Source organism: Saccopteryx bilineata, chromosome 7, assembly GCF_036850765.1.
Source record: "Saccopteryx bilineata isolate mSacBil1 chromosome 7, mSacBil1_pri_phased_curated, whole genome shotgun sequence".
NCBI classification, from domain to species: domain Eukaryota; kingdom Metazoa; phylum Chordata; class Mammalia; order Chiroptera; family Emballonuridae; genus Saccopteryx; species Saccopteryx bilineata.
In genome coordinates this window covers 13,917,160-13,944,012 of record NC_089496.1, presented here as the reverse complement: position 1 = coordinate 13,944,012, position 26,853 = coordinate 13,917,160, and the positions used below count along the sequence as shown (strand labels likewise).

General features: G+C 40.5%; 1 protein-coding gene across 1 annotated transcript in view; it reads left to right on the top strand.

The window, feature by feature from the left end:
* Positions 1-26,853, top strand: part of FBXL13 (F-box and leucine rich repeat protein 13) — a 327,926-nt gene that overhangs the window by 13,717 nt on the left and 287,356 nt on the right. The window contains exons 2-3 of the mRNA XM_066240027.1: positions 13,265-13,368; positions 14,191-14,281. Of these exons, the coding sequence (XP_066096124.1) occupies positions 13,265-13,368; positions 14,191-14,281 (195 nt within the window). The remainder of the gene's footprint in view (positions 1-13,264; positions 13,369-14,190; positions 14,282-26,853) is intronic.

Here is a 26,853-nt window from a genome sequence, read left to right as displayed (position 1 = left end):
ATGGATGAGAGACAGGTTTTTATTTTCTAGAGTGAGAGAAAATGATTGTGAAAGGAAAAAATGGGGAAGAAAATCACAAAATGTGTTCTCAGGCAAATTGATTTCGGGAGAGAATACATAGGCAAGGTGAGGGTCTGGAAATGGATTCCATTATACTATTCATGCTCACGTATCCCCTGGAAAGTCTTGTGGCTCCTTGTGGTTTGTACATCCAGCTTAAAGACCGCTGGATTGTAGTTTCAATTCAAGTTAGGTCACTTTTATTTTTATAAAGAGCAGATTAGGCTCTTGACACTTGCCAACCTTTTTTTCTGGTAGTGGGGGATAGTGCAGTACAAGCGGTCAGTTGGGGAGAGTACATTCCATTCTGTCAGCAAATATTTGCTGGGCATCTACCATGTGTTAGTAGAAAACACCTCAGCAGCTGCTACGACCACTTGCAGCTGTGACTCTACAGCTGTCTCTTGTCCAAATTTTTCTCCTGAGTTTCCTGTGCATTTATCCATTAGTGTTCTATAAACACATTAAGGAGACAGAAATAGGTGAAGTTAATTTTAATTAAAATTTTTTAATTGATTTGTAGATAGAGAAGAGAGAGAGAGAGAGAGAAGGAGGGAGGGAGCAGAAGCGGGAAGCATCAACTCGCAGTAGTGGCTTTCCATAGGTGTCTTGACCAGGCAAGTCCAGGGTTTTGAACCCGTGACTCCAGCATTCCAGGTCGATGCTTTGTCCACTGCACCACCACAGGTCAGGCCTAGGTGAAGTTAGTTTTAATAATATATTTTATTCACATCAATCTGCCCAAAATATAATCATTTCAACAGGGACTCGGTATAAAATCACTATCATCCGTGAGGGCACTGTGAGGAGAGGGTCGTCTATAAACCAAGAAGTGGCCCTCACCAGACACAGAATCTTCCTGCACTTTATCTTGAACTTCTCAGCCTCCAGAACATTGAGAAGTAAATTCCTGCTGTTTGTAAGTCACCCAGTTTATGGTGTTCTGTTATAGTAGCTCGAATGGTCATAGACAGGGTAAGTCATGGACTAACTGTTGGAGTGGTCTGTTTCAAACCATAAAACCTTTTAATCCTTAGCTGAGAAGGACTTGAGGGGAGAATTCTGGAAACATGAGTGGAGATTCATGTGCATTTGAATTTAAGTGAATTTGAAATCACGTGCATATGAGTTTATTGCCCTCCTACCTTTCTGAATTTTGCCATCCATTTGGGAGTCTCTCTTTGGATACTACTGTATCTGCCTCCCTATCCCCATCTGAATGAGGCCTGTCCCAATAAAAGACAAATAAAATGTATGGCAAACATATTGATAGATGATTAATCCTTAGTCTGCTTGGGCTGCCAAAATACCAATTGCTGAGTGGCTTAAACAACAAGAATTTGTTTTCTCACAGCTCTGGGGGCTGGAAGTCCAAGATCAGGGTCCCTGCATGGTCGGGTTATGATGAGGGCTCCCTGCCTGGCTTGCAGACAGCTGTTTTCTCGCTGTGTCCTCGCAAGGCAGAGACAGAGAGCAAGTTGTCTGGTGTCTATCTTTTTGTGTGTGTGTGTGAGAGGAAGGGAAGCAGAGACAGACTCCCACATGCTCCTTGACCAGAATCCACCCAGCAAGCCCACTAGGGGGCAATGCTCTGCCCATCTGGGGCCCTTGCTCTGTTGTAACCGGAGCCATTTTAGTGCCTAAAGCAGAGGCCATGGAGCCGTCCTCAGCACCTGGGGCTAACTCGCTCTAATTGAGCCTTGGCTGCAGGAGGGAGGAGAAAAGAGGGGGGAATGGGGAGGAGTCGAGAAGCAGATGGGCACTTCTCCTGTGTGCCCTGACCAGGAATTGAACCCGAGACATCTACATGCGGGGCCAACACTCTACCACGGAGCTCTTGTTGTCTCTTTTAATAAGGCACATAATGAGGAATCCACCCTCATAACCTCATCTAAACCTAATTACCTCCCAAAGGCCCTATCTCCCAAATACCATCACGCTGAGGATTAAGGCTTCAATATATGAACTTGGGGGGGGGGGCACAGTTCAGTCCATAGCAGCTAGTAGATGTAAGAAAACTTACTTAACCCCACTGACAAAAACAAAATGTAAATGAAAATTACCATTTTTCACCCATTAAATCAACAAAAATTAATCTTTTGTGATTCTCAGTGTTGATAAGGTGAAATAGACACTTTCACTGGATGCTAATGAGGGTATAAATTAATAATTCCCTTTTAGAAAGCAATTTTGAAATATGTATGAAGAGCTTCAAAATACACCTTTGAATCTATTGTTATATAAATCTGTCCTAAGGAAACAGATGCCTTTCATTATTAGTAATGATAATTAATATGTGCCTCATAATTTTTTTTAGGTGAGGAAGACTCCTGCATGTGTCCCCACTGGGAGCCATTCAGCAATCCCATATGGGGCTGATGCTTGACTACTGAGCTACTTTTAGCACCTGAGGCTGATGCACTCTGATGGAGCTATCCTCAGTGCCTGGGGCCACGCTCAAACCAATCAAGCCACTGTCTGTGGGAGGGAAAGAGGGAGAGAAGGGTGGGGGAAGCAGCAGATGGTCACTTCTCCTGTGTGCCCTGACCAGAATCAAACCCAGGATGTCTATACACTAGGCCTATGCTCTGTCCGCTGAGCCACTGGCCAAGGCCCATATAGTTTTTAATAATGGGAAAAAGTCACAACATAAATGGCTAACCATTTGAAGTTATTAAAACTTTGTAGTACTTTTTTTTGTAGTAGATTATCAACCAAACTCAATATATAGTGTTTTGAGGAATTTTTTGTAGATGTGGGAAAAATTTTGTAAAGTAATAATTAGCCGGAAAAAAAAGAAGAGATATAAAACCACATAGTATGATCCTATTTTAATTTTATAAAAAAAATATATGCATTGAGGAAAGGCCAAAATTAAAATCTTTATTAACAGTTACTTATGGTTGGCAGTTTGGTGGTTGATTTTATTTTCTTTGCATTTTTCTGAATTTTTCAAATTACATAGTGCATATACTAGTTTCAGAAAGAAAATGTTCATACTCTATTAAAACAAAGTAATAAAATGCTGACCTAAGTGTAGGAAAAAATGTTTCCATTTCTGCTTTCCTGTACTATTATGTAATGAAATTCATACATGGAGAATTAGAAAGGAATAAACAAAGACAGCACAGGAAGCAGAAAAGCATGGGAAAGTGCTGGCTTCTCCCCATAGGTAGCCAGCTGGCTGGCTGGGTTGCAGGCCCGCTGTGGCCCACGTGGGATAAGAGCCCTTTGCCTCTGTTCTCACAGCTGAGGTCTCCTGGACATCCTGTTTCCTGGATGGGCCAGCCTCTGTCACTACTGGCACCTTTGCAAAACCCTCACACTCTGGTTCAGCTTCCAGGTAAGCCTGTGTGTGGCTAACTTTAGCATACAATGCATGCTGGTAGGAATGCTTTCTTTTTTTTCTTCTCTTTCCTCCCCTCCCATTGCCCCCCTTCCCTTCTCCTCTTTCTCTCTCCTTTCCTTTCTCTCTCCCTTCCTTTCTCTCTCCTTTCCTTTTCCTTTTCCCTTCCCTTCCTTTTCTTCCTTTTTATTTTATTTTATTTTATTTTTTATTTTTAGCAAAATCTCAGGTGTTGAGGTGGAGACAGGGCACTGGGTGGAAGAAAGCTCTGCTTCCACTCGCACCCACTGTGTGGCATCCGAGAGCAGCTCTGTTTTTATCTGGATTATATTTTGGAATTCCCATAGGTTTGGGATTTTAAGGATTGTTTTCTGATTTAAAAAGTGAATTTGGAACACTGTGCTCAGTCCTCCTGGTTCTGTCAGGAAATAATCTCTTCCTTGATGGTTTGTGTTCTCAGCAGTACAGGAAACCTGCCTTTTCCCTACAGACTGTCAGTATCTGGTATGCTTTCATGCAACCTATATGTATTGTTTATACGAAAGATATGAACATAGAGATATAGGCTGGCCTTTTTATTTAGATCCTGGAGTTGAGTATTTTTTTAAACTTTAAATTTAGATTTGAAATAAATGAACTAAATGGTCAATTACTTGGGAATTTGGGCAATAAAATACTTTCTATATTATTTTAAGATTCAGAAAAACGTATTTTAGAAATGTTTTTTTATTTTTATTTTTTTGTATTTTTCTGAAGTTGGAAATGGGGAGGCAGACAGACTCCCGCATGCGCCCAACTGGGATCCACCCGGCATGCCCACCAGGGGGCGATGCTCTGCCCATCTGCGGCGTCGCTCTGTTGCAACCAGAGCCATTCTAGCACCTGAGGCAGAGGCCACAGAGCCATCCTCAGCACCCGGGCCAACTTTGCTCCAGTGGAGCCTTGGCTGTGGGAGGGGAAGAGAGAGACAAAGAGGAAGGAGAGGGGGAGGGGTGGAGAAGCAGATGGGCGCTTCTCCTGTGTGCCCTGGCCAGGAATCGAACCTGGGACTCCTGCACACCAGGCCGACACTACCACTGAGCCAACTGGCCAGGGCCTAGAAATGTTTTTGTAAAATGTCTGCATGTAGACTGTCAGCACCTGCTCCTAGATAGAATTGCAGGAAAACTGAGTATTGCCTTCTGATTCCTCATTCTCACTATATTCATCATTTCTCACTGAGAACGCTCAGATACTCACCCCACCACTATTGGAATCACCTTCTTTGGAGATATTCCTTTTAAAAAACATTGTATTTTAAAAGATAGGAGCTCAAACAATGAAGCCCTGTTGGTAGAATTCCAGACCGTAGGTCATCAAAAATATTTAGTAGTCTCTGTCTTCCTCAATTTTTTACTAGCAGAAGTCAGCACACTATCTACAAACTAGGCCTGCTCTATAGGGACCAAAGATGGGTCCCTATTAAGATATATAAGGGTATATTAGAATATTAAGATATTATAATGTAGCATCTATAAAATTCTTAAGCAGCTATTCATGCAATTGTATGTGACAGGAAAAAAGTGCTCATCAAATTGTTAGCTCCAATTTTGGTTTAACATCTAGGAAAGAGTAAAAGAGTTTGCAAAACTAGATCTTTCCAGCAGAGGGCATATTTAAATTACAAATTACAATTTCAGGCAAAGTTTTCTATTTGTATAAATAAATAAATAAATAAAATTTTTTATTTTTATGATTTTATGCAGTGTTTATGCTTTACATTTCTTTTATGATTAATTCTCCAATCTTTGTTTTTTTTTAACAAATGTATTTATTTCTAAATAACATAGACTCTATTATGGGTTTGTTTGGGTTTTTTAAGGGACTAATTGCTGCAATTGTTTGCCAGATATGCAGGAATCAGGAATTACTAAATATATAAGCAAAGGACCACTAGCCAGTATAGGAAGGAAGGAACTGGTTATACTAACTCATTTTGCTGGAACCTGGGGCTAGAAGGTTATAGCTTCTTCTGAGGGGAGTTGTATTTGCCGCATTCCCTCAGCCCAATCAACCAATTTATAGATGCAGTTCTAGAGGCAAACCCATGGGACACTTAACCAAAAACCAGAAGATTTATTATTTCTCCAGTAACAATTCACTTATATAGGGATTAGACAGCTGGTAACTGCCTCCTTTTGGGGCCAGGCACAGTCCAGCAGCTATCAAAATCTATTGTCTTGCTCTCACCCCATAGAGACTTGTTTGGAAAACAAATGTGTTAGGCTTGCTCCCTGCACTTTGCCTAATTGGTGCATGAGCACGGGGCAGTACCTCACCCAGTAGAGTCTATGTAAGGCTGCAGGTGCTTACCCTCAGGGCAGCAGATTGTAGCTTGTGCATTGCCTGCCACCATTGAGAGGGGCCTTTGTAAAGCAATTTCCCTGCCTGCTTGCTGGTCTACCATAATGAGACTCTAATAAATGGAATGGCCCACCATTTTCCAGCTCCACAGTTCCTTTACCATCTGTCCGAATCCAACGTGAACTCACATGGCCATGAGCTTACAAGACTATACACACCCTCACCTGTCCAGTCTGCCTTAAAGCCTCAGTTCTGGCTCTCAAGGGTGGTGTTCTCTCCCTGAGGTCCCTTCTGAATGGCTGAAGCCAGTTGGCCCCTTTCAATAATATTTAGTATATTTTCAGTTATAGAGTTTCTAAAATAAAAATTTGGTACCCACTAACTGTTGACAAGACACACAAGTCCCTTTATTTTCAAATTTTTAACTTACTAACTTCCATAGCAACAAATTAAGTTTTTCCCTAGAAAAACAGCATGCCAACTCCATCTCTACCACAGATGAGGATTCCAACCATTTGTGAAATATCACTTTGGACTCTTTCTGGGGGGTTGGAGAGGATAGGAAGATGGAAGGGACTTTGAACAGTGTTTAGGAATGTAAACCTGGTTCCTGAGTAAAGGGCTTCCTGTGAATATATGTTTCTGACATTGCATTTTTTTTTTTTGACAGAGACAGAGAGGGAATCAGAGAGAGAGACAGCTCGGGACAGACAGGCAGGAAGGGAGAGAGATGAGAAGCATCAGTTCTTCATTGTAGCACCTTAGTTCAATGATTGCTTTTTCATATGTGCCTTGACTGGGGGGCTATAGCAGAGTGAGTGACCTCTAGCTCAAGCCAGCAACCTTGGGCTCCAGCCAGCAACCATAGAGCCATGTTTGTGATTCCATGCTCAAGCCAGCAACCCCGTGCTCAAGCCGTCAAATAAACCCACGCAGAAGCCTCCAAATGAGCCCACACTCAAGCCGGTGACCTTGGGATTTCAAACCTGGGTCCTCCGCATTCCACTCCAACTCTCTATCCACTGCACCACTGCCTGGTCAGCCTGACATTGTGTTTTTAAATGCATTCTTATCTTTAAAAAAATGGTGCAAACTAGGCCCTGGCCAGTTGGCTCAGCGGTAGAGCATCGGCCTGGCGTGTGGGGGACCCGGGTTCAATTCCCGGCCAGGGCACACAGGAGAAGCGCCCATTTGCTTCTCCACACCCCCCCTCCTTCCTCTCTGTCTCTCTCTTCCCCTCCCGCAGCCAAGGCTCCATTGGAGCAAAGATGGCCCGGGCGCTGGGGATGGCTCCTTGGCCTCTGCCCCAGGCGCTAGAGTGGCTCTGGTCGCGGCAGAGCGACGCCCTGGAGGGGCAGAGCATTGCCCCCTGGTGGGCAGAGCGTCGCCCCTGGTGGGTGTGCCGGGTGGATCCCGGTAGGGCGCATGCGGGAGTCTGTCTGACTGTCTCTCCCCGTTTCCAGCTTCAGAAAAATACAAAAAAAAAAAAAAAAATGGTGCAAACTATATGTTGATTATTCTACCACCTATTTAAAGAAGAATTTGTTTCAGCCCTGGTTGGTTGGCTCAGTGGTAGAGTGTAGGCCCAGCGTGTGGATGTCCTGGGTTCAATTTCCGGTCAGAGCACACAGGAGAAGCACTCATCTGCTTCTCCATCCCTTCTTTTGTTTCTCTCTACTCTTTCTCTCCTCCTCCCCTCCTGCAGCCACGGCTTGATTAGAGTGACGGCCCAGGCACTGAGGATGGCTCCATGGCCTCTGCCTCAGGCGCTAAAAAAATGGCTCCAGTTGCAATGGAGCAAGGGCCCTAAATGGGCCGAGTATCACCCACTAGTGCGTTTGCCTGTGGATCCCAATTGTGGCACATGCAGGAGTCTGTCTCTGCCTCCCCTCTTCTCACTAAAAATAATAAATAAATAAATAAATAAATAAATAAATAAATAAATAAAAGAAGAATGTGTTTCTGGGTTTGCATGTGAATAAAATATTTCCAGATAGATAACATACAAAAACTTTCAAGTTCTGGAGGAAGATATGCATACACACAATTCTGTATGAGTGCATGGTATGATAAGGAAGGAGCCCTAGTTTGGAGTTTCAAAACCCTCTGGCTCTGTGAATCACCTGACTCCTCTTTGCCTCATCTGTGAAATCCAGAAGCAAAAATATACACTCAAAAAGTCAGGGTCGTCCTAGCAGAATCCTGGAAACAAACTGAACTATGACTGTCTGAGGTATGGCCATTGGTGACATTTGGTCATGTGATTGATCTTGCTGGGCTGGGGTTTAATCATGATGTCATTGTTGGGTCTAGTGGAGGACCAGACCCAGATCCTGATATAGAATTTTGGCTTCTTCATGGTATGGCTCTGTCTGCTTACATTAATCCTTTACTCCTGCCAAATCGGTCTTGGCCCCACGGATTTGATCTTGCCGAGAGAAAGACTACCAGCAAGCCCCCAGCCCGCCCCGTGCTTCTTGGAAGTTTCTCTAACTGCTAAGGGCCCCACAAGCATTTGGTCATCACTTTTATCTCTGCATTCATGGAACAATTATTTTCTGTATTGCTCTGTAGTCCCTTAGCATGTTTTACTATTTATCTGAATACCTTAAAAGATAAGAAGACTTGCTCTTTTAAGTGTCTTGTCTCTACCCATAGTTAGGCAGTGACTACCTTGCTATTTATATTTGAACTATTGTTCTGTCAAGTTCTCTCTCCAAACTGTTTCCCCCAAATGCATTCACCCTACTCTTTCATTAGACTTGGTATAAAGTCAGTCTCTCTCTAGCATCACACTGGCCTTTGAAAGGTACAAGGGTTTGCTTTTGAATTTCTTTTCTCTTTGTCTAGTCTTTCCCACTAATGGCAGTGATAATTAGCAGTGAAATGGTTAAAAATAATAACAATGGCTTGCTATCATTATCTATTGAGTACACATTCTGTGTTAGACACTGTTCAAGGTACTTGAACATATATTAATTCACTTACTTTTCTTTAAAGTCACATGGAATATGTGCCTTCATTACCCCCTGTATAGTTAAGGAAACAGAGGAACAGAGAAATAACTCGCCAGAGGTTACACATTAGAAGATTGCAGATCCAGGATTTAAACCCAGTGGGTTCTACCCACTGCATTATCTTGCTCTCTGAAAGATGAGTAGCGGTGGAAAGGAGACCAAGTGTCCTGGATTAACCCACACTTGTCATCAGTATCCAGACATCTTTCAAAACATTTGAAAAATATTCAGGACTGGGATTAGGGAGTCAGAGCCAAAATAAAGTTAAAGATTGCACAATTGTTCTGTGAATTCACAAGCTTGATAACGTCAGTCTGGATAATTAAGTCATGGTCTTCTTTGTCCTTGATTGTGTAAGTTTTTATTTAAAAAGTAAGCAATAATAAAGCCCTGATTAATGATTTTGAGAGTCAAACATTCATCTTGTGAGAATGTCTGCATATTTCACCTCTGCTTATGAAAACCAAGCTAATGGTTTTGTAATTTATATTTTCAATAAGCAGGAAGAAAACATATTAATTCACTAATTATGCTTCCTTATTGGCATGTAGCTATGCACTGTTCACACAATAATATATAAAACCTTAGGCTACTGTATTTTGCCTAGTGGGAAACTATGAACAATGAGATTTCTTGTGCAAAAAGTGAACATTTGAACTATGCTAATTTCATACACTCTTAATAGCAATCTAGAGACTTACTCTTTCAACCTGAATTTACTTCCTGCAAGACAGCTTTTTAAGAAATGTAATTTTCTGATCTGTAGAGATTGGAAATATAAAGAAAAAGCAATTTCTCATATTAATTAATCAGATCCCAATGTTCTTAAAAATTCACCTTAGTGGTGAGTTTCACGCTTTTCCAATTTACTTATTTCACTTAGTATAATGTTTCCAAGGTCCATCCAAGTTGTAAATGGCAGTGTGTCATTATTTCATATGACTGAATAGTATTCCATTGTATAGATGTATCACTTCTTCTTTATCCAATCTTCTATTAAAGAACACTTGGATTGGTTTCATGTCTTGGCCACTGTGAATAATGCTGCAATAAACATGGGGGTGCATGTGTCTTTGTGTACTAATGTTTTCAAGTTTTGGGAGTATACACCTAGTAGAGGAATTGCTGGATCATATGGCAATTCTATTCTTAATTTTTTGAGGAACCACCATACTTCCTTCTATAATGGCTGTACCAGTTTACATTCCCATCATCAGTGACTAAAACAAAACCCCCCAAAAAAACCTTAAAAAAAAACGGTGATTTCCAGGAAGGCACTAGTTCTCAGACTTTAGATTAGATGTAGGAATTAACCCCAAATCCAGTCAAAATATAGGTTCCCAGGCCCGTCCTCAGAGACCAAATCACTCCATTGGTGATTCTGATGCAGATGTCCTCAAGGTGCCAGGCTGGGATGGGGGAGGGGAAACGGAGCAGGGAGTACAGACACTGGGCTCTCTAGGGACTAGGCACACAAGTGCGAGAAAGCAGATGACCCTTCATCAGGGCTAGTTAGGGAGCTGCCTGAAGTCTGCCTCCATCTAACTAAAGGCTTCTGCCCTTTGGTAATACATAGAAGACTATTCAATCCCAGTTTACAGTTATGGTGACAACCCGAATCTCCTTGCACAGATATTTTCTAGGTTTGGAGAGAAGAAAGTCAGTCTGAAAGTGGCTGAGGGCTCATTGTGAGCAGCAATGGGGCTAGGTCAGGAGGCAGAGTTGGAGAGGAGCAACATCTAGATCTAACCATTTTTCATTGTCTTCTGGGCTGGGTTTTTCAGCCTGCAGACTGCACATGAGGCGGGGATGTGGAGCTATTGCAAAGTGGGAAGTGCATGGTGCAGGCTTCAGTCAGGAGAAGTTGCCTTCTTTTTTTCTGAAGGAATGCTATGAGAACTGCTGAGAGCCTAAGGACCTGCTGACACCTGGCCCACGCAGGTGGGAAGAACTGTGCATACTCAGAGGGTGGGGTCCGTGCTTCTGAGCTAGAGGAGTAGGCGCAAAGCCAGAAGCATTGGTTATGTGTGGAGGAAGGGCCAAAGAAAGCTCTGCCCCACACTGCCCCACAGTTGAGAGGGAACTGGAAGGCAAGGACAAATGTCTAAGGAAGATTCCAGGTGCTGTAAACCTTTTTCTCAGTCTCAAATGGAGAAATATGAAATAATTCTGTATGTCTCACCAATATGATAGCAGTAGCTTTCTGAGTTCTGTAATGTGCTTTAACCATTGCTACAATTTTTCAAATATATACTCTGCTGTAGATGTTGTGAAAAGTAAAATTCAAATACAGTTCAAAAAGGCTTCTTGAATCTACAGATTTTTTGTGTGTGTGACAGAGACAGAGAGAAGGACAGTTAGGGACAGAGAGACAAGAAGGGAGAGGGATGAGAAGCATCAATTCTTCATTGCAGCTCCTTAGTTGTTCATAGATTGCCTTTTCATATGTGCCTTGATGGGAGGAGGGGACAGTGGCTACAGCAGAGCGAATGACCCCCTGCTCAAGCCAGTGACTTGAGCTCAAGCCAGCAACCCTGCGCTCAAGTTGGTGAGCCCGTGGTCAAGCCGGATGAGCCTGCACTGAAGCCAGTGATCATGGGGTTTCAAACCTGGGTCCCCAGTGACCCAGTTCAATGCTCTGTCCACTGTGCCACCACCTGGTCAGGCTTGAATTTACAAATTAAAATTTTTTTTCATTTTTCAATTATAGTTAACATACAATATTATATTAGTTTCAGGTGTACATCCCATGATTAGACATTTATATGACTTATGAATACCCTGATAAATCTAGTACCCATCTGACACCACTTATAGTTATTATAATATTATTGACTATATTCCTCCTGCTGTATTTTACGGCCCCATGCGGGCCCTTTAGGAGGAAGGCCTGGGACTCCAGCAGCCCTCCCTCTCACTCAGCCACAATTCCCACTGGTTTTCACAGCCAGAAGTTATACGAACTTCTCTTCCTGGCACTGAAACCCTGGGTGGAAGGTTCTGATGTGGAGTCGGAACCCCTCAATCCTTTGGGAGGAACTTCACAGCCAGGATACCCCTCTTAATTTTTAACCTCCATATGTGGGTATGGACCAGCTCCTGCTGCTCTCTGCCACTCCCACCAGTCTCCATGTGGCTTCCTCTCTATATTCTTAGTTGTAGGGACTTCTGTTTAGCTAGATTTAAGGCATTCTAAATGATGGTTATTTGTAGTTTAGTTGTAATTTGGTTGTGGTTATGGGAGGTTCCAAGTACCACATTTGTGACAATACCATCTTGACTAGACCCCATAGTAGATTTTTTTTTTTTTTTGAAGCTGGAAACAGGGAGAGACAGTCAGACAGACTTCCGTATGCGCCCGACCGGGATCCACCCGGCACGCCCACCATGGAGCGAGGCTCTGCCCACCAGGGGGCGATGCTCTGCCCATCCTGGGCATCGCCATGTTGTGACCAGAGCCACTCTAGCGCCTGAGGCAGAGGTCACAGAGCCATCCCCAGCGCCCGGGCCATTTTTGCTCCAATGGAGCCTTGGCTGCGGGAGGGGAAGAGAGGGGAAGAGAGGGAAAGAGAGGAAGGCGCGGCGGAGGGGTGGAGAAGCAAATGGGCGCTTCTCCTATGTGCCCTGGCCAGGAATCGAACCCGGGTCCTCCGCACGCTAGGCCGACACTCTACCACTGAGCCAACCGGCCAGGGCTTCATAGTAGATTTTGATGGTGGATTTTCTCAGTCACTTTTCTGGTTAAGTTTGAGGAGTTTTTAACTTTAAAAAGGAGTTCCTCATATTTAAAAAGAGTAGAAATCACTAATCTGAAGAATCACAATGATGCCTTTAATTTAACTATAAAACACTCCTCAGTACAGAACACTGTGTGGGGATTCTTTCATGTGTTATTTATAATTTTTTTTTTTTGTATTTTTCTGAAGCTGGAAACGGGGAGAGACAGTCAGACAGACTCCCGCATGCGCCCGACCGGGATCCACCCAGCACGCCCACCAGGGGGCGACGCTCTGCCCACCAGGGGGCGATGCTTTGCCCCTCCGGGGTGTTGCTCTGTTGCGACCAGAGCCACTCTAGAGCCTGGGGCAGAGGCCAAGGAGCTATCCCCAGTGCCCGGGCCATCTTTGCTCCAGTGGAGCCTCGCTGCAGGGAGGGGAAGAGAGAGACAGAGAGGAAGGAGAGGGGGAGGGGTGGAGAAGCAGATGGGCGCTTCTCCTGTGTGCCCTGGCCGGGAATTGAACCCGGGACTTCTGCACGCCAGGCCGACGCTCTACCACTGAGCCAACCGGCCAGGGCCTTATAATTTTTTTTAAAGAGTAAAGGTAAACTACATTTTGATTTGATTTCAGAACAATATTAAATTGAATAAATAGAAAGGGGCATCTATAAAGTATGTGTACTTAAAACGATCATGTTATTTGACTTTGCAATAATAGTGCAGGAGCACTGTTGCTCGGTGAGAACGTGCAGATCGAGAAACATTAATCCCTCTTCTCAGGCCCTGTTGTGCGGTCTGCTTGTTATCTGTCCTCGGGATCCGCTGAGGTATTTAGAGGAAATGATCATCACTATCATGAAAAATGGCCTGGAAAGTCTTCAGTGGTGAGTATTGTTTTGATTTGTGGTAGGGGGAGGTATTTTGAAAGTAAAATCCTTATTGTATGGTAACAAAAAAGATCTTGCTAATGAATGCATCCAATCTTAAAATTGTTAAAGGATTCCTCCATAAGATTATAAATCCATAAGCCGTTTTGTTTTTTGTATTTTTTCGAAATGAGAAGTGGGGGGCAGCAGACAGACAGACTCCTGCATGCAGCCAACCGAGATCCACCTGCTATGCCCACCAGGGTGCAATGCGCAGAAACATCCATCTGCTTCTCCACCCCTCCCCCTCTCCTTCCTCTCTATCTCTCTCTTCCCCTCCTGCAGCCAAGGCTCCATGGGAACAAAGTTGGCTTGGGCTCCATGGCCTCTGCCTCAGGTGCTAGAATGGCTCTGGTTGCAGTGGAGCAACGCCCCAGTTGGCCGCTTCTCCTGTGTGCCCTGGCAGGGAATCAAACCTGGGATTTCCACACACTGAGGCAACACTCTACCACTGAGCCAACTGGCCAGGGCCTCCATAAGACTTTGATAGGAACACTGGTTCTCAATCTGAGAAATATTTATAGAGTGTTCACCAATACTGCGCATTCTAGGGCAGTTTATTTCAAGTTGGAGATGAAGAAAGGGAGGCATGCCTTCTTGCAGAGCACAGCAAAATCTTGAGTGGGAGTATTGTGGAAAAGTCCTCCTAGTGATTCTGATATACCTTCCTAAGGGGGATGTGTCTCTTCCTTACACTTCACCCAAAGAACTGCTGCTTTAGTTATAGAACTACTATAAAATAAAATTAATTTTTAACTGTGTTTTATGATTTTATTAAAGGGATATGTGTATTGATCCAGCAATGAAACCCAAAATTCGGAGATTATCTGAAACTTACTTGGAACAACTTTTTGGATTCGATGATCATCTGGTAAGGATTAGTAATAATGCATTCTAAAATATATATTTTTAATTTTTGATGGAAGCTCTCAAATAGAATATAGGTCAGAGTGTGAGATCGGACTGATTTTGCAATTTAGGGCACTCTCAAAAGTGATGGGACATCACACACACACAGACACACACACATACACACAGCCACACTCATAATAATCCTCCCAAATTTCCAAGAAACGTTGAGGCAGTCATTTATTCTTCCTCTTTTTGAGAAAATATTTATATTAAATTTACCTATTTCCTCTTTCTTTTTCCTCTCCTCTCTTGCCTCTTTAAAATGATAAAAATAGCGTGAAAAGCTTTAAAGGAAGATATATTCTTTCCTTTCTAATCTACTTCCTTCTGTATTCCATCTCCCTTCATTCTCTGACATCTGCCCAGGAATTATGCTCATAAAGATATAGCCAAAAACATTAATGAGGTTTAAGTTAAAAGCCAGCTGATTGTTAATGAAAGGAACAATCAGCTCCAACATCTGGTTTTGATCCTGTAAAGAGGGCAAGGAAGTACTTCAGGACACACACTCTTAGAACAAAGACTATGTATCTAAGAGGAGCAAAAATAGCAAAAGGTATGTGGGGATAGAAATACTGACATAAGTTAAATGTGTGTGGGACCACAGGTGGCACCTCCAGACCCCAGGCGGTGTCTCAGTAAGCATGGGCAGGGCTGGGGATCTGCTGGTGAAGTTGAGCACTGGTAAGTGGAATCAAAGCCACCGTCAAGGTGAGTGCCAAGAACCAGGAACAATCTGAAGCATCATTTAGGAAGATGGGTAGAGAGTAACCCTGGATCCTTCCTGATCAGTGGTCTGCAACAGAGAGACAGAAATAGAGGGATGGGATATTTCTGCCAAGCCTGGGATGATTCTGAGGTACTAATATACTGGGAAGAATGCACGCGTCTGACCCTTGTTGGTCTGTAGCGTAGTGTGTGGTGTCTTAATGACTTTATCCACCGCAGACCTCTAGACCTCTATCTAGCGTGGAGTGAAGAAATCTGCAAACCAAGTTCCTGAAGATGTTCGGGGCAACCTCAGGAGCTGAGGGGAGCACCAGGGGAGGGATTCTAGGTTCCTCATCCTCATCCCTTACTTGCTAGGTCAAAGCCCTACAGAGAACTTTTTTTTTTAAATGCACAGAATTGCAACAAACACATAGCTACTTCAATCATAAAGTTTTATTAAAAAGGAATTCTTAGAGCTATTTTATGATGTTGATAGCACAAAGGATAAAATATTGGAAGGTGATCCCGACTTAAAATGGAACATGATAATTAGGCAAAGCATGGGAAAGATGCCCATTTCATATCATAAATTAGGAAAAATAGAAACTAGATGTGACTTCACAAAATGTTAATCTCCAGGTGCCTTGGACTGCTTATAGGGCTTAAACTATAGATTGGATATAGATTGATTCATTTCTCCTTCACCCTCAGCAAAAACTGAAAAATTGTTTTTTATTTTATTTTATAAAGAAATAAGACTAATTTTCAAAGTTTCTCATCTTTTAAATTATATATGCTAAATTAAGTATTAGCTTTCCTTTTTAAATTTTTTCTTTTACACAGTAATAATTGCCACTAAGAGTTTTATTATTCTGAAAAAAACATTGTAAAAACCATGAATAATTGTAATTTCCCCATTGATTACTAATATTACTTTGCTTGGTTTCAGCATGCAGTCAATTTTATGGTCTCACTCTATAGTCCTGCACAGCAAGGGCTTCCTGCTGTGTCTATTTATAAATATATCATATATTTGCTTCTATTTATGCAAACAGAGAAGATTTACTACAGGAAACTGTAAGTCAAATAGTTATAAAAAATAGGAAATATTCTCATAACAGTAATTATATAGTTTAAATGTGTATTCCAAGATGAAAGAATCAACCATTGTAAGGAGGAAACTAGCTTCACAGACTTGATTCTCATTTCTTAGGAAATGAAGTCTCCAGATGGGTTTATTAATTACAGGAATAAAAGGCATCTGTAACATTAAAACAATCTTTTCATTATGGAAAAATTTAAACATAATGAAAATAGGAAGAATGCCATAATAACTTCCCATCATAAAGCTTCAACACGAATCAAAATTTTGCCATTCTTGTTAATTGTTTTCCCCTTTCCCTTTTTTGTTGGAACATTGGAAAGCAAATCCCAGGAATTGTATCATTTTACCAGTAAATACTTCAGTATGCATCTCCAACAGGAAATGAGATTTTTAGAGAACGTAGCACACTGCCATTGTCTATGTAATGAAATTGGCAATAATTCCTGAATATAATCTAGTGCTGATTATATTCAGATACGTATATAAATTCTATGTTTAGTTCATGTTTGTGTTTCTCAAATTGTCTCAAAAATGCCTTTTTACTTATGGCTCTTAGTCAAAATCCATACAGGGTCCACATATTGGCTTGGCTGTTATGTATCTAATGTCTCTTATAATCTACAATAGTTTTCCTGTCTTATTTTTTCCCATGTCACTCATTTATTAAAGGAAACAGATCATTTGTATGTAAAGTGTCACACATTCTCATTGTTTCCTCTGGCATGCTTTCATTTGTTCTGTTTCTTGTATTTCTTGAAAGCTGTAGTTAGACCTACAGCCTAATATTCAAGTTCTTTTTCAACCTTCTCCCTCTTTGTGACAAGAATAATGTATGGAGGTGTTGTGTGCTTCCTAGCACCTCACATCAGGAGGCACCCCTGATGTGACTGTTAATGAATCTTGATACCCCTAGACATGAACATAATTGCTTATTTAGTTTTATCCTACAATGCATATATACTGGTTTCAGAATAATGATACCATAGAACCGCTATCAATAAAACTACCTAATGCAGTTCAAGAAAATTATGCAATTCTTTTTGTCTTTAAGATGTGTATTTCCTATCCTGTATTTGCAGTAAAAAATAATACATTTTTTTGTTACCTAAATTAGTTCTTTTTTTTTTTAACCTATGGTCATGTTTTCTCCCCTTTCAGTTACATTACATGGCAAAAAAATCAAAACAATAAATCAGGAGTATCCAGAGAAATATTGCTTGCATTTCTGCCTCTTTATCTTCCTCATTCCTTCCTTTTTTTCTAGGTAACTAGTTTTAGTAATTTTTAGCTTATCTTCTTCCATTGTTCCATTTTGAAAAATACTAGCAAATACACTGTATTCTCCTCCCCTACAACTTCTTATACAGAAGTAGCAGACTCTATATAGCCTTCTCACTCAGTATGTTCAAGAGATCATCCCCTTACGTGACTTTTAAAATAAGGTTATCACAGGGAGCATTGTGTAACTAAACCCTAAAATCTAAATGAAAGATGCAGAAATAGCAGGTCTTACTGATATAACCAAGTTTAACTATGAAGAGGTAACTTATGACTCCAGGGCCTTGGGTTTTAATCATTTGATAAAGGCAGACAGAACCTGTGCCCCAAACAAGAATCAACTGGTTGATAACCACATCCAGTATCCTTGTTGCTTTGCAAAAGTGTTCCTTTTCTTTTGAGATTGGGTAGATTATTGTTTCCTGGGTAAGCATCAAAATAACTATTACTGTAACCTGGAAGGAATAAAAATAATGAAGTGTAGAAATAATGAGGTCAAGAAGTAGATATATGTTGGTTACTTTAGGATACATTTAAGTGTAAAGTAAGTAATAATAGTTCCATAATAGTTATATGGAATTTATGTATGTTTATCGGTCATGTATGGCATTCGAGAGTTCTAAACAACGTACTTGTAAGTTTTTATTTTATTTTATATTGTTTCAGGGACTTTATTTAATAAAGTTTGTAACAAACATTTACATATTTAAGAAAAATTAGTTTATAAAGTTGTATTGAGCATTAAAATACAAATAGCAGTGAGGGTTTCTCTTTAGTTACAAAAGACCACTGGGCATTAAAGTCTCTTTAAATACTTTGCAGAAGATCAAAAAATAAGAAACATACTCATTGTGAAAAATCCAATTCTTGATACTATGCTGTATGTTACATACATTATTCACTTCTGAATTAGAGACATGGTTTCTTTTTACCGTTGTTATGTATTAATAGTAAACTTTATAGCCTATGAAAAATAAAAATATCTAAGTTGGGAGGGATTTAAAATAGACCATGCATTCAACACATATTTATAAGCCCTGTCTTAGTCTATATTTAAAATACCATATACTGTGTGGTTAGAAACAAGGAGTTTGTTTTTTACAGTTCTGGGGGCTGGGAAGTCCAAAATCAAGGTGCTGGAAAATTTGAAGGTTGCTTCTAGGTTCATAAACTGCCATCTTCTTGCTATAACTTCACAAGGCAGAAAGGGTGAGGGAGTTCTCTGGTGTCTCTTTTAAAAAGGCACTAATCCCATCCATGAGGGCTCCATCTTTATGTTCTAATCATCTCCAAAAGACCCTACCTCCAAATACTATCACACTAGGGATTAAGTTTCTTTCTTTCTTTCTTTCTTAATATATATATATATATTTGTGACAGAGGCAGAGAAAGAGACAAAGAGAGGGACAGATAGGGACAGGCAGACAAGAAGGGAGAAAGATGAGAAGAAGCATCAAGACTTCATTGTGGCACCTTAGTTGTTCATTGATTGATTTCTCATATGTGCCTTGACTAGCAGAGCGATTGACCTCTTGCTCAAGCCAGCCCAGTGACCTTGGGCTTGAAGCCAGTGACAATGGGGTCATGTCTGTGATCCCATGCTCAAGCCAGTGACCATATGCTCAAGCTGGTGAGCCTGCGCTCAGGCTGGTGACTTCAGAGTTTCGAACATGGGTCCTCTGCATCCCAGTCTGACACTCTATCCACTGTTCCACTGCCTGGTCAAACTAAATCTTTTTTTATTTATTCATTTTAGAGAAGGGAGAGGGAGAGAGAAAGAAGGGGTGGTGGAGCAGAAAGCATCAACTCCCACATGTGCCTTGACCAGGCCAGCCCAATGTTTTGAACTGGCAACCTCAGTGTTCTAAGTCAACGCTTTATTCACTGCACCACCACAGGTCAGGTGGGGATTAGGTTTCAACATAAGAATTTTGGGAGACACACACATTCAGTTTATAGCAAATGTCATACTTTTGCTAGCATCACTAAAATGATACTATGTGGGATATTAATGAAGCTCATGAATGGAGTGAAGTCATGGTACTTTAAAATATGGTGAGATATCTTAAGACAATTGAATATATTATTTATTTACAAAGAGAGAAGGATGGAAGGAGAGAGTGAGCAGGAAACATTAATTTGTTTTTCCACTTATTTATGCATTCATTGGTTGATTCTTACATGGGCCCTGACCAGGGATTGAATCCACAACCTCGACATGTGGGGACAATGTACTAACAGACTGAGTTACCTGGTCAAGGCTGAATATATAATTTCTTGATTCAAGAGTTAACTGAGCAAGAAAAGGAATTGCTTAGCAGAAGAAAAATTGTTATAATATGCTAAAATCCCACAATTATCATATGAAATTAATGATTTACATTTATATTTTTTCATCCTGGAATGCAAAGCTTTTTTTTTTTTTTTTAAATTTTTTATTCTTTCTGAAGCTGGAAACGGGGAGAGACAGTCGGACAGACTCCCGCATGCGCCTGACCAGGATCCACCTGGCACGCCCACCAGGGGCGACGCTCTGCCCACCAGGGGGCGATGCTCTGCCCCTCCGGGGCATCGCTCTGCCGCGACCAGAGCCACTCTAGCGCCTGGGGCAGAGGCCAAGGAGCCATCCCCAGCGCCCAGGTTATCCTTGCTCCAATGGAGCCTTGGCTGCGGGAGGGGAAGAGAGACAGAGAGAAAGGAGGGGGTGGGGGTGGAGAAGCAAATGGGCGCTTCTCCCATGTGCCCTGGCCGGGAATCGAACCCGGGTCCCCCGCACGCCAGGCCAACGCTCTACTGCTGAGCCAACCGGCCAGGGCCGCAAAGCTTTTTAATTAAAGTATAGTTGACATACAATATTATATTAATTTCAGATGTACAACATAGTGATTTGACATTTGTTTACCTTACAAAGTGATCACCATGAAAAGTCCAGTATCCATCTGTCACCGTACAAAGTTATTGTGATATTATTGATTGTATTCCCTCTGCTATACTTTATAACCCTGTGACTTATTTATGTTCTAAGTATAAGCTTGTACCTCTTAGCCCTAGCCAGTTTTTTCAGCAGAGCATCGGCCCAGCATGTGGAAGTTCTGGGTTCGATCCCAGTCAGGGCACACAGGATAAGTGACCATCTGCTTCTTTACCCACCCCTTCTCTCTCTCTCTTCCTCTCCTGCAGCCAAGGTTCAAATGAGCAAATTGGCCCTGGGCACTGAGGATGGCTCCTCAGGCACTGAAATAGCTTGATTGCCTAGCAACAGAGCAGCAGCCCCAGATGGGCACAGCATCAGCCCCAGATGGGGCTTGCTGGGTAGATCCCAGTTGGGGAACATGCTGGAGTCTGTCTCTCCACCTCCCTGCCTCTGTTTCATTTGATAAGAAAACAAAAAAGAAAAACTTAAAAAAAGAACAGAAAAAACCCTTGTACTTCTTAGTCCTCTTCACCTTTTTGTCTATATCCCCACCCTCTGGCAATAACCAATTTTTTTGTTTCTATGAGTCTGTTTTGTTTATTTGTTTAGTTTTTTTAGATTCCACATATAAGTAAAATGATGCAGTATTTGTCTTTCTCTGACTTACTGCACTTAGTATAATATCCTCGGTCCATCCATGTTGTCAATGTAAATGGCAAGATTTCATTCTTTTTCATGGCTGAGTAATATTCCAGTGTGTTGCTTCCATATCATGCTTATTGTAAATTATGCTTCAGTGAACAGAGAGGTGCATATATCTTTTCAAATTATTGTTTTATTTTCTTCAGATAAACACCCAGAAGTGGAATTTCTGGGTCCTTCTTTGTAGAGACAAGAGTGTTATAGCCTTTATTTCAAGGTCTATTTTGTTTGCTATAAGTATTGCTATCTCAGCTTTAAAACTTTTTTTATTTTCATGAAATATCTTTTTCTATCCCTTTACTTTCAGTCTGTATGTATCTTTTTATCTGAAGTGAATTTCATATAGGCAGCATATGTAAAAGCCTTGTTTTTAAATCCATTCAAGTCACCCTGTATCTTTTGAATGGAGCACTTGGTTCATTTATAGTTAAAGTAATTATTGATAAGTATGTATTTATTAAAATTTTAATTGTTTTCATACTAGTTTTATAAGTGGTTGTCTACTACCTTTACTATATGTTTGACTTTACTAGTGAGATTTTTTTTTTCTTTCCTATATTTTCTTATTTCTCATTTAGGCCTTTTCCACTTAATAAATTCCCTTTAACATTTCTTGTAATGCCAGTTTAGTGGTAATGAACAATTTACATTTATTTTTCATTTGAGTCTTACCAGGTTCCCAATATTATACTAGGTACCTCAAATATTATAGAATTAAACATTTTTCTACAAGTTTTATTTAAATATATTTATTTTCTCATATAATATATGCACCATGTTTTACAAAGTTGAAAATTAATGGGTCAGATTACTACTCACATTAAAGATCCATAAATTCTGTAAGTTAGAATTCATGATTTCTAATTTTATTTCATTATCTTTTTATTTATTACAAAATTTCCCCAGTTCTCATAAACTTGGGATACAAGTAGAACAGTATTCATAGTAACATTCCAAATTTCACTTCCTCTAGCTTGTCTTCATAATATAGGAGATTGGTTTCTCTTTAAAATTCCAACCAGTTATTTCTGGGAATCCCAAACCTATCTCACATGAATTCAGCAATTCCTCAGTAGTGTCTCTGTCCCAAACCTCTGAAGCCATCTGAAGGTGGAGCCTGAACTTGGCTGCTCTAGATTTTCTAAGAGCTCCAATGTCTAACTGAGCCAGGCTTCTGCAACCACAAATCCGTAAGATGCCAAAACAGTGCTCTGTTCTCTGGACTCTTTGCTCTACTCAAACCATACCTAGAGATCATGCTGACAAAAACACTTTTCTAAAGACTTCTAAGTCAAACTCGTATCTAAAACCAAATTTGTTTACCTGCCAAAGTAGTACCAAGAACTTAGAACTTTCAATTGATTTTGCTACCACCTATGAAATGAAGTGCTTCTGGATAAAATGTTAATTTGAGCGATTGGATTTCGAAATTTGTCACAATGTAAGACTAATCTTTTTATTACATTATTTCAAATTTTTAAAATTTGAGGTCGCACGACATGGCACTGTGCTGTGTGGCACTGCAGAAGGAGGACATGCTTTCCCTACCTGAGTTGCACAGATGGTGCCCGGTGCCTCAGCGAGCAGTTCTTTTGGGTTTTGTCTGCAGCATCTTCTTCCTTAAGGCTCAGAGCCCCACTCCACGTGGCTAAGACGGATGACATGTGGCCCTCCCTCATACTAGTCATTCTTCCAGAGGACAGAAGAAAATCCCTTCCTCTTGTCAAAACAAATTCAAAACAAAAATATCTAAGTTGACTACTAGAACTTTTCTTTAAAAATTTATTAGAGGTGCTCAGATAACTGAATTCATTAGATTTAGGTTGGGACCATCCTTTCCTTGCTCCTAATAGTCATTAAATGTTGAAAAAGTCAGAAAAGGACAATGAAGAAAAAAGGCAGGAAATTCCTTACATAAACTGAGTTGTCAATGCAAATATGTGACCCTTGTTTAGATCCTAGTTTGAACATAAAAATATAGCACATTTGGGGGGAACCATTCCAGAGATTGGGATATGGAGTGGATATTAGATGATATTAAACAATTATTATTAATCATCTAAGGTGGGATCATGTAATTGTAGTTGTGAAGAAAATGCGCATAGAAACATACTAAACGCCTCTAGAGATGAAATGTCATGATCTATATTTTTTATATACTTCAAAATAGAGGAAGTAAGTATGGGAAAATGTTGACAATGTTAACTGTAGACTATAGGTACCAGGTGTTCATTCTACTTCTCTGTAAGTTTGAAAATTTAAAAATAAAGTACTTTTTTAATTTTAATTTTTTGTATTTTTTTGAAGTTAGAAGCAGGGAGGCAGTCAGACTGACTCCTGCATGCACCTGACCTGGATCCACCCAGCATACCCACCAGGGGGCGATGCTCTGCCCATCTGGGACATTGCTCCATTGGGGCTGAAGCCATTCTAGCACCTGAGGCAGAGGCTATGGAGCCATCCTCAGGGCCTGTGCCAACTTTGCTCCAGTGGAGTCTTGGCTGTGGGAGGGAAGAGAGAAATAGAGAGATAGGAAAGGGGAAAGCGGATGAGTGTTTCTCCTGTGTGCCCTGACTGGGAATAGAACCAGGACTTCCACATGTCGGGTTGATGCTCTACCGCTGATCCAACTGGCCAGGGCAAAAATAAAGTATTTTTTAAGAATAAGTTGTATCCTAGCCAGATAGCTCGGTTGGTTAGAATATTGTCCTGAAGTGCAAAGGTTGCTAGTTTGATTCTTGGTCAGGGCACATACAGGAACAGATTAATGTTCCTGTCTCTCTCTCTCCCTCCCTTTGTCTTTCATAACAATCAATAAATTAAAAAAAAAAATTTTTTTTTAATTTTTCTTAAAAAAAGACTAAGTTGTAATTATGTTATGTCTAGTATCTTTTAAAAAAGAAATAATATTCTTTTCACTTTTTTTTCTTCCAGCTATAAAAAAATGTTTCCTTGAAAGTTGGGTGTTAGGTTGAATATATTCTCACTGAATCTAATTGTATCCTGTTGGAACTCAGCTTAATACAGAGAGTTTTCACATTTTTCTGTCCCCAGTGTACAAGTATACCCTTAGTAGTAATGGTGATTCATCATAGTGGTAATGCCTAGAGAGGGTGGGAGAGAGGGACCCTTAAGGAAGGTGGGGAGTAGCATGGGTAGTTAAAAGTTTCATAGGTGACTAATCAACCTTTGGAGAAGGGACCATGTGCTTAAAAAAAGAAAGAAAAATGTCAAATTGTAAATGTTGAAAAAATTATTTTACAACTAATTTACTACTTCAACATTGACACTCTATCATTAGAAACCATCTCCTGTGGCAGAATTTTCTCTTTAATTTCCAGACTCAAAAGTAATCTTACAATATAGTTGGACTCTCAGAAATCATACGAAGCTGCACCTCCCTCTGTTTCTCCCTCTCTTCTGTTATAAACAGTAGGTGCCTGTGTGCTGCCACCCTTGTAGGAAATGGGCGTGAGTGGTTTGTGAGGGCCTGGAGACAGGCTTGCACTCTAAGGTTCCTCTAGACAAACACCGAGGTGCATTTTTATCCAGCAACTTTCCCACAAAGTTGTTTGAATCCTTTAACCTCCATTTATAGTGGCCAAATGGCAAAGAATTGACCTGCATCATGACAGTTGTCTAATTCAATCAGTTGGCATATTTGTGGAGCTCCTACTCTATGCAGTGCACTGCCAGCTGGAAGAAGAAGGTCAGAGAATACTTTCCAGTCACAAGCAGTTAACCAATATAGTACAACGGCTATGAAGAGTAGAAAGCATGTTGCTGGAGGTCAGGGGAAAAACATTGAGCACTGGGAGTAAAACCATGCTACTCAGTGTAGTGGCATGTGACTGATGGTTAGACTGACCAGTCACACTGCTGAGCTGCCCCAGAGCTGACACGTGTCCAGACCCACATTGGGAATGGGGCATCACTGGCCTGGTGCTCTTGCTGAGGCCAGTCCCTTTTATATGCTCTTTTAGAACTGCGCTTCTCTGTGAAGAAAATAAGAGGATGGTAACAGTGAGAAAAGAATCATAATTATTTTAATTAGTGTTTTGTTTTTGTTTTAACTGGGAGAACAATATATGTGAAATTATAAAACAAGAATTTAGGGAAAGAACTACTAAAAGAAGGAAATATTACAATAACAAACACAAAATAGACTAGAAACAATATTTTTATGTAGATTTAGAGTTGATCAAGATTAGAAAAGTCAAGTTTAGTATATGTGCTGCCGAAGTGAGCACTAGCAAAGTCAAGTTTAAATGTTACGGGCTTAATTATAATTTTTCTTTTCAAAGTCAATATTACCATAATGTTTTGAACTATTCATTTGATTGTGTAATATATTCATATATTATGAACTATGCCATTTATTGTGTGTGTGTGTGTGTATGTGTGTGTATGTGTGTGTGTGTCTTCTAAAGAGAAGTTTGGGTTTAAGAAATTGAGAGACCAACAGCAGAGCTGAAAAATAATAATGTAGATGAAATTGTCATGGCCTCTGTCACCTCCTTGCTTTTTTGGTTTTGTATTCTTACTCTACTCACTTGGATTCCCCCCAATCTCACCACCCAAAATCAGAATTTAGTAGAATTTAGTAAAGGATAACTTCAGTGATTTACATTCTTCCTCACCATAAGAATAATTTGCATATAATTCCATCACAAGTGAGATTTCCAAATGTCATTGAACATGAAGTAGACTATTAGGGGCCCAAGGGTTTCTGTTGTATGCCTGAAATAAATCCATGATTAACATGTGTTCACTGTATCTATTAACAAAGATTTATAGCAATGTGCAATGAGGTGTAAAATGGTTGCCTTAGAAAAGTAGAATTCAGAATTCTGGGCAGTTGGAATAGATTTGAATCAAATATCTTTATACCAATTAGATGTGACCATGTGTTTGTGTATTTATTTATTTATTTTCTTTTTTTTTATCAGTTTTACTAGGGTGACATCAATAAATCAGGGTACATATGTTCAAAGAAAACATGTCCAGGTTATCTTGTCGATCAATTATGTTGCATACCCATCACCCAAAGTCAGATTGTCCTCCGTCACCTTCTATCTAGTTTTCTTTGTGCCCCTCCCTCTCCCCTCCCCCCTCAACCACCACAATCTTATCAATGTCTCTTAGCCTCGTTTTTATGTCCCACCTACATATGGAATAATGCAATTCTTGTTTTTTTTCTGATTTACTTATTTCACTCCATATAATGTTATCAAGATTCCACCATTTTGTTGTAAATGATTCAATGTCATCATTTCTTATGGCTGAGTAGTATTCTATAGTGTATATGTGACACATCTTCTTTATCCAGTCTTCTATTGAAGGGCTTTTTGGTTGTTTCCATGTCTTGGCCACTGTGAACAATGCTGCAATGAACATGGGGCTGCATGTGTCTTTACGTATCAATGTTTCTGAGTTTTGGGGGTATATACCCAGTAGAGGGAGGGATTGCTGGGTCATAAGGTAGTTTTATTTTCAGTTTTTTGAGGAACCACCATACTTTCTTCCATAATGGTTGTACTACTTTACATTCCCACCAACAGTGAATGAGGGTTCCTTTTTCTCCACAGCCTCTCCAACATTTGCTATTACCTGTCTTGTTAATAATAGCTAATCTAACAGGTGTGAGGTGGTATCTCATTGCAGTTTTGATTTGCATTTCTCTAATAACTAATGAAGATGAGCATCTTTTCATATATCTGTTGGCCATTTGTATTTCTTCTTGGGAGACGTGTCTGTTCATGTCCTCTTCCCATTTTTTTATTGGATTGTTTGTTGTTGAGTTTTATGAGTTCTTTGTATA